This window comes from Nymphaea colorata, chromosome 3, assembly GCF_008831285.2.
Source record: "Nymphaea colorata isolate Beijing-Zhang1983 chromosome 3, ASM883128v2, whole genome shotgun sequence".
Taxonomy (NCBI): Eukaryota; Viridiplantae; Streptophyta; class Magnoliopsida; order Nymphaeales; family Nymphaeaceae; genus Nymphaea; species Nymphaea colorata.
The window spans coordinates 14,131,908-14,142,125 of NC_045140.1; the positions used below are offsets into that span (position 1 = coordinate 14,131,908).

Below are 10,218 nucleotides of genomic sequence, written 5' to 3' on the forward strand. Positions count from 1 at the left end.
TTTTCTGCAAAAAGATGCTCTATGAATAATATTCATTAAAAGCTAGAGAAAAGAACTTTGAGTTTCACACATAGAGCTCTAAAGTAGCGGACACGTGAACAGGGCAAGGAACCCCAGGAGGTGTTAAATCATGTCATCTATGCGCCTCTGAAATTCTCAAAGAAATTGAACAAGATCAAAAAGCATTGCTTCCTCCTGGTGGAATCCAACAGTAACAAACATATCTCCAAAAAAATCCGATGGATTGGCTCTTCATTTATCTGGGAGGAGGTGGCGGTGGTGGAGCTGGGGGCATATGTGATTTTGCCATACCAACCCATGCAACAATGCCAACTGCAAGTATGATCCACCCAAATATATCATATTTGAGATCATTGTTTTTCTTCTTCTTTACACCCTGCAAAGAACAGAAAATATTTAAAGCTGACGAAAGGGAAGAGAGAGAGAGAGAGAGAGAGAGAGAGAGAGAGGAACTTTGCTGCCACAACAGCCGACTTTGAATAACGAGGATCTACATAGACCGTTGAGTCTGATTTATGTTCAACTTAAACACACTTATGCCAATGTATAATGCATATCCACATTAGCAACACTGAAGTGTGCAATTCCGCCCATTTGAGGAAGGACTAGCCACATGAATTTTGTACTTGGACAGTCAATCTATGCTTGAGCTTATATCCACCACCACACACACCATAGTACTTTCCTGTATCTCATTAAAACATAGATCTTGTCTAAGACAGACCATTAGGAGACTAATATGTCTTCACCTTAAGGTTGGAAGATGCAGAAGCACTTGTAGCAGCCTGTTGATATTGCACCTGCTTATGGACTTCTTGATGCAATTCAGGAGCCTGCTAAAATTATTTTTTTTAGAAAGAACAGAATAATAAACGAAGCAAATTCTAGAAAAAAGAAAAAGAAAGAATCCCTCACATGGTACATCATGACCTTTGTTCATTCTCACAAGAACGCATACTTGACTGGAAACTTTTTAAACAACCTTCATTATCAACATAAATATATTCGGCCAATTAATCACCTTGTTGATAGTTTGCCGACTGATCCAGAACATTAGTCAGGGCAGACCTAAAAAGGCTACTACTCGGTGGTCAAAAGTGTCCTTTTATTGTTCCCAATTTTGTGCTTCTGGGGTTCAAGGTAAAAACAAAGCCTCTCTTTCTCTCTCTCTCACCATGTGATCAAAATATTTTTACTCTTCATGGCACAATTTAACTGATGACTAATGCATATACGAACATACATCCTAAAAATATATCTGAGTTATTATCACCTGCCTGAAGCACAATGCTTCATAGTGAATGCATGTTGATTTAAACCACACTCAATAAATTATCATTTAGCAGATTTATGCTCATGTATCATATCAAATGTTCAAAATTTAAATCACCTTCAACAAATTCAGATTTGTGGTTTATGGATATCTCTTTCATTATATGCAGATGAATTTTGCATCAAAGCAAACACTTTTTGTTATGTGCTTACTTGAATTAGATGAAAGCATATAGTCGTATTTGATTTACATAATTTTTTATTTCTTTTCATGGTTTTCTTTTTTCTTTTTCTTTTCTTTTGGTGTGTCTGTGTCGGCACAATGTAGAAGTTAGTTTGAGCAGTAACAGGCTGACACAATATCACATAAGTGGATCAGATACGAAAAAGGGCCAATGACATGCTCAAGAAAACTCGAACGGAGGTAAGTAGTCAAATGGATTAGCTATATCTGTGCTTTATTGTGTAACAAATACCAAAGATACATTACAAGTTAGATTCACGAGTAACAATGTGCTAAAAAACATAGTTTCTATATGCAAAAGTATTGAAAGACAACTCCTTCAGAAAAGGTCCTATAAGCATTCAAATTTGCTAATGATGAATCCAAGTAAATTGGAAACATGAACTTACAAAAGAATAAGCATAAAAGAACAGGAAGAAATACCCGGGCAGTCAACTCAAGGGACTTCAGGTAAATTTCATTATCTGGATCCTGCAAAAACCATTGAGTTGGTAATCACATAATCTAAGATTGAAAAAAAAAACAAAAAACAAAAAGTAAAGAATTCCCGTCCATGACTCATTGATCATGTTCGAGATTTAGATTACGAAAAATTCAACCTTCATGCCACAACATGGTGACTTGGACAGCCATACCATCCTAAAACATGAAGAATTTTTTACATTCAAATTTCAGACAACTTATTTGACATCCAAAAACCACATCTTCCTTCCAATGAGACAAGTGATTCCCTTTTGTCATGGTGTACAAACTAATGCTTAAACAAAAATTGAAGAAAAACCTGATTCTTGTAATAAGGATCACTGACAGAACATGTGTTTGTCAATTGATGAGAAAAAAAAAAGACGAACAGCGAGATCCAATAAAAACACAACAAAATTTAGCAATTCGACCATTTATATGCAAAAAAGTTCAATCAAGCATCAACCGCAAATATAACACAAAGCAATGACAACCAATGTCATTTCCTAAATACAAATTTGAACAATCAGAAAACCATTAAATTCCACTCCAAAAGTAGGACATGAAAACAATATTTCAGCCAAAAAAACCAATTGCAACAAGTACAAATCATTTAATAAGCATACATAAGGTTTTCATGTAGCTTCATAAGACATAGCAGTAAATAGCCTAGCATGTGAACAGATAATTGCAAAAAGATGGAAGGAAGCGAAACAATATTAAGTTATCACCATCAACAATGAACATACCTCTTCTACTGCTTGCTGAAAACATTGGCTTGCTTTCTTGAAATAACCCATTGCAACATCATGCTCTGGAGTAAGAAAGGCATGAGAAGTGTGTGCATTTCCTAAGCACCACAAAGTGTCATGCTTCCTTGGATTGACTTCCAAAGCCTGCTCAAGTTTAGTAATAGCCTCTAGCTCAAAACAAAACAAAAAAGACAGTTAGCAGCATAGCCACAGATTTCATGTCTTGGTTTTTAAACGAACTTGCAATTTAAAAATTTGTTTCTTGGAAAATATCAGAATTTACAATCTCACACCAGTATTTAAGTGTGTGCAAGGGTATACTTTTCTAAAATTCTTTTTAAGTCTGAAGAAAATGCAAAGGAAATATATCATTCAGCCTTTTTCTTGTTTGCAAATCATTTTAGGGTGTTTTGACATATAAAAGTTTTCGGGTGGATATTGTTTTATATTTTATGAGAATTTTGAGGAACTCCTTTGATTCTCTGAAAATAATAAGCAATTATTACAAACTCCATAATTACCGGTACCTATTTGCATACCTACATGTGAAATTTTCAATTTCCCATAGAAGGTCATGCCATATCTATCTTAAAGGTTAGCATGAATATTAAATTATTAATATGCACGTGATATAGGAGGACACTTTCATACGATGTTGTAAAAAGCGTATCGTAAGCCATATCGGTCTGGCTTTAAGATACGCTATATCGTAAAATATCGTAACGCATCATAACTGTATCGTACTTTTAAAAAAAATAATTATAAAAATAGAAAAAAAATCAGTAAAAATCAGTAAAAATCAAGAATAATATGTTCTTCATAAAAAACATGTTTTACTGAATGATAGACTTATTATTGCTATAAAGTTATGGTTCATCATTCATAACATCAAAATTCATAACAATATCAATCTAGAAAGCACAACAAGGAACATAACGTATATCATAATTTCATAACCATAGATTCATAAGTCATAAGGTCCATAAGTCTATGAGATAACACATCAAAAAAAAAGTTTTAAATGTTAAGTATTACATCACAAGATGATAATGAAATTGTGAAAATCAAAGAAACCTCTTTCCTCACGCACAAATCCACGGTGAACATCAAGATTTCACGGCGAAAATTGATGATTTCCCTCCAATGCAGCACAATGTCTAGGGTTAGAAATGAAGGAGCGGGTTTTTATAGAGGGAACACAAAAAAAAAGGGTTCAGAACTCCCTTTTTCGAAATCAACCTGTATCGTACGATACGAGGGCACCCCCTGTTTACAATACAGGAGGTGTATCGTATCGTACGATACGAGGGCACCCCCTGTTTACGATGCAAGAGGTGTATCGTATCGTATTTTCTAAATGATACGACACGTATTGTACGATATGTGCAACACAAAGTTATAGACATATACATGTACACACACTAACATATGTATGCATGTAGATATATGTGCATGACATTGACTCTTGTGTTGCTAATTGTTAGAGCTATTAAAGACAAATAAATAACCACAAGTACATAGTTTTTATCATCTATGAATAGTTTTTATCAGCCTTGTATAGGTGAATTGACATAATATATGTTATATATGTACAAACACTTAAATATGAGACAAGAGATTAGAAAGAAAGGATATTGTGTTTACTCTTCCTTCCTTTATTTATTCTCTAACCAAGAAAGAATGAATGTGTAGTAGAACCACATCCCCTACCTTTTCCTTTTTTGAAAATAACAGAAAAGGGAGAGCATCCTTTTTCTGTCACATAAACATGATTGATAAAAAGTCTCCATGTGCTGTTGGTATTCTTCGACATGGGCATTTCATGCTTAGTGTCCATTTGATGTAGGTTTTTTGAGACTTGTATCTTCTACTCACTTCCCAGGAGTATTGCTAACCTGGTCAAGCCCACGATGTGTGTACTTGTTTGTAATTTTCAGCTAGTTGAAACTAGAGTTCATGACGATACATGTGATCTCTGTGCATGGTCACATATAGGTGCCCACATATATGAAATATGTTTGTGTGCGTGTGAGTGCATGCTCAAGTGCCAATCCTTATAAACTTTATCATTCTTGATGCTCGCATAAGGTGTCTAATACCAGTACTCTCGTCAAACTCATGCAGAAAAGAACTTTCCTATATTTTTCATAGGCATTGTTTCTACAAGATTGATTTGAATGCTGGACTTGATCCATGCAACCGTCAATTACTCAACTTCTTAAGCAAGCTGTACACCAACTAGAAGATTCCACTGACTTGAGGATGCTCAATTTCATTGGCAACAAAGCTGTCATTCACTAACATCAAGTTTAAGCACCACAAGGTGGTAATCAAATATAGTAATGAAAAAGATGACTTGTTTGATTTATTTACATTTAGCTCCTCCATACATGAAGATTCACCTAAGAGAGGAATCATCAGGCAGTGTGTGAACCCCAATTCTCATTTGGGTCCCCTTGCCCCTGTTCCTCGCATCTTCTGTACAATAAATTGTGTACTTGTTCCCCCCACCAAACACGACCAAAAAACTCCCAAATTCTGGATTTTCTGAGCCATTCATCTCCGCAAGATCAGAGAGCCCAAAGAAAATGATCCTCATCAGGTTGTTTTCTATAGGGAAATCGACGGGTTTTATAATATATATATAGTATGTGTAAGTATGTGTGTGTACACATTCATACATGCAACCAGTCCTTCTTAACGAGAACACTTCTCGTTATCCAATAAACATTACAGATCATAGGTTCACACACCTTCTGATTCAGAAGGAAATTATGGCTATAAAAGGCAATAACAAAGAATATAGTAGTACCCTTGATCAGCTTGATGCAATCTTGCCCTTGCTGAAACTGTGATAATTCCAAGAGTGCACCTCCCCATCTAGTTAAATTCTGTTAACAAGAGTAGTGAAAATTATAAGCCTATTCAGTTCATCAACAACAATAAATAGTATCCTTTCTGGCATGAAGGAAAAGCATGTATACCAGATAAACGCAGTCTGTGACCATCATAGCCCTTTCATGAAACCGGAACACCATGAGTCAAAAAATTCTTTTGATCTCTCACACCCATTCAGAACAAAAGGAGAAAGGAACATGGGCTCTTTAGGTTTTAATCAATAACAATAGATTTCATTTCCCAAAGGATGTCTACTGCACAAGATAAATCCACCTCACATAATCATTTTCTGCTTACGGAAACAAATCATGTACAAATTGCATCGACTAAAAAAATGACAACCATGCAACAAGGGACGAAGTTAAAAACAAAATGCAAGGAAAAAATATTCACAGCATTTGCAAAATCCTGCAAAAACAAAAGGGTACCTCCAACCCATAATATATATAGAAAGAGAGACCAATAGGAAAAAAAACAAACAAGTGGCCTTCATACGCTTCCCACCGCACAAATTGAAATATAGCATGCTCTGTGGAATTCAGTCAATTTGTGAAAATACTAAAAGGTGTCACTAAGAGCACTAAGATTTTGCAAAAATGTAAAAGCTATATAAACAATACATCATAAACCAATTTCAGATTGCCACTGAATTCACCACAATGCAAAATCACGTTCTTCGTTTAACTAAGATCCAAAAGAACTGTCAATTCCAAGAGAAGACGAATTTCGTGATACACAATGAATGCTTTACTATTTAGCAATCAGGCCTCCTGATAACCGAACCAACACTCTTTAGCACTTTCCTGGTAGCTCCCACTAGAGAAAGATCAGTAGATCAGATCTCAATACAAATGAAATATAAATCTCTATGACATATCTGCAGCACCAAGGAAGCATATGAAGTTCCAAAAATCTACATGGCGGAAAAAGACGACCACAGAACCATCATATTAAGAGTTTGCTGAGAACCATCAATGCAAGAGTCAAGAAAAACGAGAATAATTCACGGAAATCTCTGTGCACGGTGGATGATTAACTAATAAGGGGAGCAACGAAAGGGGCTTACATCAGCGTCGAGGGGATCCTTGGCATAGTTCACTTCCGCCGTCTTCCTCGCGGCTTCGAAGAAGAGGAGGCGATCGAAGTCGTTGCCCGGAATTGTGTCCATCTCTCTCTCTCTCTCTAGGGCACTGAGCAGAGAGGACGGAATGGGTTGAGTGGAGGGGGGAGAGAGAGGTCTTCAAAAAGGACGACGCAGCTGGCTTTTATCGCAGGGAAAATATCACGCAGACATTTTTGGTAGATATTTGAAGGCTGTTTTTTTTTGCAAAAAGGGTCACTCGCTTGTGAAGTATAGGGGTGAACAAATAGCGGATCTCACACTACACTCAAAGTCTGACTGTCAACGAGTTCGAACTAAGGCATTTAATTAATGACTTCAACTCAAGTTCATGAGTCGACTTGTTCAAATAGCCTTAATCAAGTTTGTCGAGCTTTGATCAAGTCAATATATTCAAACAAGTTTACGAGTTTGTCAAGCCTTAATCTAGTCGAGTTCGAGCTCAACAAGTAACAATGAATATCAATTTTATTCAAATGAATTTGTCAAGCCTTAATCGAGTCGAGCTCAAATTCAACACGTAACGATGAATATCAATTTTATTCAAAAAAGTTTGTCGAGCCGTAATCGAGTCGAACTCGAGCTCAACAAGTAACTACCGAGTCGAGCTTGACCAACTTCCATCGAGCTATTCTTGAACTCGTGCTGACTCAACTTGAGCTCGACTCAGCTTGTGTTCACCCCTACTTATGCTTATCGGAGTTTTCCGAGCATGATTAATATTTTGTCGTAGTTAGATAACTACGGGTAGGATATGCTATTGTTTTGTTTTATGCGCATCAATTTTTCTTTTTAAAATTTGTTGGAAGTAAACAATATTAGGTAGCATTTGGATGACGCTCTAACAAAGATCGGTTTTCTGAAAATCAGGTTTTGTGAAAATCTAGTTTTTCAATTAGTTTTGAAAACCTGGTTTTTCTGTTTGGTTGGCAAAATAAGAATCAGGTTTCACATTTTAAAACACCGTTTTTGTTTGGATCATAAAAATGAGTTCCTATTAGATAAGAGGGTTGCTTTGGGCATCTGGTTTTCGTTAAGCATTTGAATCTACCGCCATATACTTTGATTGTAAAGGCCAAAACTGAAACTCACAAGACTATAATATAAAATTTACCTGCAAATGCATTTATATGTGACGCCTGATTGTTGTAGTAAGTTGTTCCCTTAGTTTTCATATATCATACAATTGGAGTATACTATTATGTTTATTATTCAAAACTAGGTCCCTTTCCAATTGGTATCCCACATATTTCTATACATTCTAGTTGATTTGTGAATCCGATAAGGGAAAGCTATACTCAATCAATAGGTATTTCATAGACATTTTCTTCCCACACCGACAGTGATTCCTACTTCTTTTATTTGAATCCATATTCACAATTGAAACTCTGGATACAAATACCAATTGGAACCACTCCTGTGGCCAGGATATTGGTCTTACAGGAAGTGTATGGCATGGGGCTGGCCAGTCGAGGATGGTTTGAACCTTCTGCGGATCCATCTCCACCTTCTGATGGCTGACGAAGTGGCCTAAGAAGGGGACCATTGGCTGGGCAAACATACACTTTTCCGACTTCAAACACAGCCTATTCTCATGCAACTTAGAGAACACTAACTTTAAGTGCTTGACATGTGACTCAATGGACGGACTGTAGATGACAATGTCGTCCAAATACACCACTATAAAGTCATCGATGTAGGGTCGGAACACATTATTCATTAGATTACAAAATGTGGCCGGCGCATTACAGAGCCCAAAGGGCATTACAAGGTATTTAAATAACCCATAATGGGTAATACAGGCCGTTTTCAGCTCATCCCCCTTCGCTATCCTAACCTGATAATACCCAGACCGCAAATCCAACTTACTAAAAACCTGAGCATTACCTAGCCGATCGAACAAGTCTTCAACCCGAGGCACAGGGTACTCGTTCTTCACCGTGACCTTGTTTAAAGCTCTGTAGTCCATGCACATCCGCAGCGACCTGTCCTTCTTCCATCCGTAAGGGGCCTTGGACGGCTGGATGTAGCCTGCATCCAGTAGTTCATCAAGTTGCCAATGTAGCACCGCCAACTCTGATGGGGACATTCGATACGGGGCTTGTGCAGGAGGCGGAACGCCTGGCACCAACTCAATCTCGTGGTCCACATCGCGTCTCGGTGGCAATTCCTTCGGCATCTCCTTGGGCATAACATCAGAGAACTTGCCGAGCAATTTCTGCACAATAGGGGGGACATTACCTTGTTCGACGTCTGGGCTGACTTCTTTCAACATAGCCAGAAAGGTCGACTCCCCTCGCCTCAATCCATCCTTGAGTTGCAAGGATGACATGGCTTTAGCAGCAGCCCTGCCTGTTACCAATGAAACCAGGCAAGACATATTTTCATCTGAAATCACCAAAGACTTCAGATGTAGCCAGACAGTTGCCTGGGCTTGGATAAGGAATTCCACACCTAACATCACATCGAAATCATCGAGTGTGCAGACTGTAAAATTACACTTACCCAACCATGGTCCAACTTCTGTCCTGAAAGCTTTCGCTTCACTGTCCGTTGCCGAAGGGATTGCATTGATGGCTTTCACATGGCTTGCATTCGGCTTCACCACATGGCCGAAGTGCTCCATTAGGCAGCTAGCCACAAAATTGTGGTTGCCCCTGTATCCACCAAGGCATGCGTATGCGTAGGAACTTCATTCAGCCGGACCCCAACGTACAGCAACCCAGGACTCAGAGTCATGTCCTTAGGAGGCTGCCGCTGAGTGCTCACTTGCCGAAGGGGATTCATGTGTGTCAAGGCCGCAATGGTGAGTGCCTAAGACTCCTCATCTGGTTCCTGAACAACAGCATTCATCTCCTTCCTCTGTGGGCAATCGCGCGCACGACGAGGGCCTTTGCAAATGAAGCACCCGGAGTAACTTGAAGATTTGGAAGGTACATCTCTGTGGCCCTCCTTCTTCTTACCACCATCTTTCGGCTTGGACGATTTGTACTACTTCTATGGACGATTCTTAGCATTTTCGCCACTGGGCTGAGCACGAAAATCTAAGAGATGATCAGCCATTGCCAAAGCAGAAGGTAAGTCCTTTACCTCTTGACGACGGATCTCAGTCTGAGCTCACGGTTGAAGACCTCCCATATAATAGAAGAGCTTGTCTTCTTCCACCATGGTCTTTATGTCAAGCATCAAGGACGAGAATGCCTTGACATACTCCCGAATCAAGCCGGTCTGCTTGAGGCGTCGCAGACCCTCCCGCGCAATCCATGCAATGTTCGATGACAGGAAATGATGTGTAAGTTCCTGCTTCATCTTTGCCCAAGTGGAGATAGGTGCCTTACCAGCGTGACTATCCTCCTCCAACTTGGTCTGCCACCACAACATGGCGTCACTTTGCAAATACATCACTGCAACAGTGACCTTATCCTCCTCTTTGGTATGGACAGCTTTAA

The 10,218-nt window shown here is 38.5% G+C and overlaps 1 protein-coding gene across 1 annotated transcript; it reads right to left on the reverse strand.

The window, feature by feature from the left end:
- LOC116251411 (mitochondrial import receptor subunit TOM20-like) lies at positions 1–6,934 on the reverse strand. Its single transcript, XM_031625668.2, has 6 exons — positions 6,716–6,934; positions 5,564–5,642; positions 2,749–2,918; positions 1,961–2,008; positions 771–854; positions 1–397 (listed from the first exon to the last, which is right to left on the reverse strand). The coding sequence occupies exons 1-6, from the start codon at positions 6,815–6,817 to the stop codon at positions 257–259; spliced, it is 624 nt and encodes a 207-aa protein (XP_031481528.1). The 5' UTR covers positions 6,818–6,934; the 3' UTR covers positions 1–256.
- Between the last annotated feature and the right edge of the window lie 3,284 nt (positions 6,935–10,218).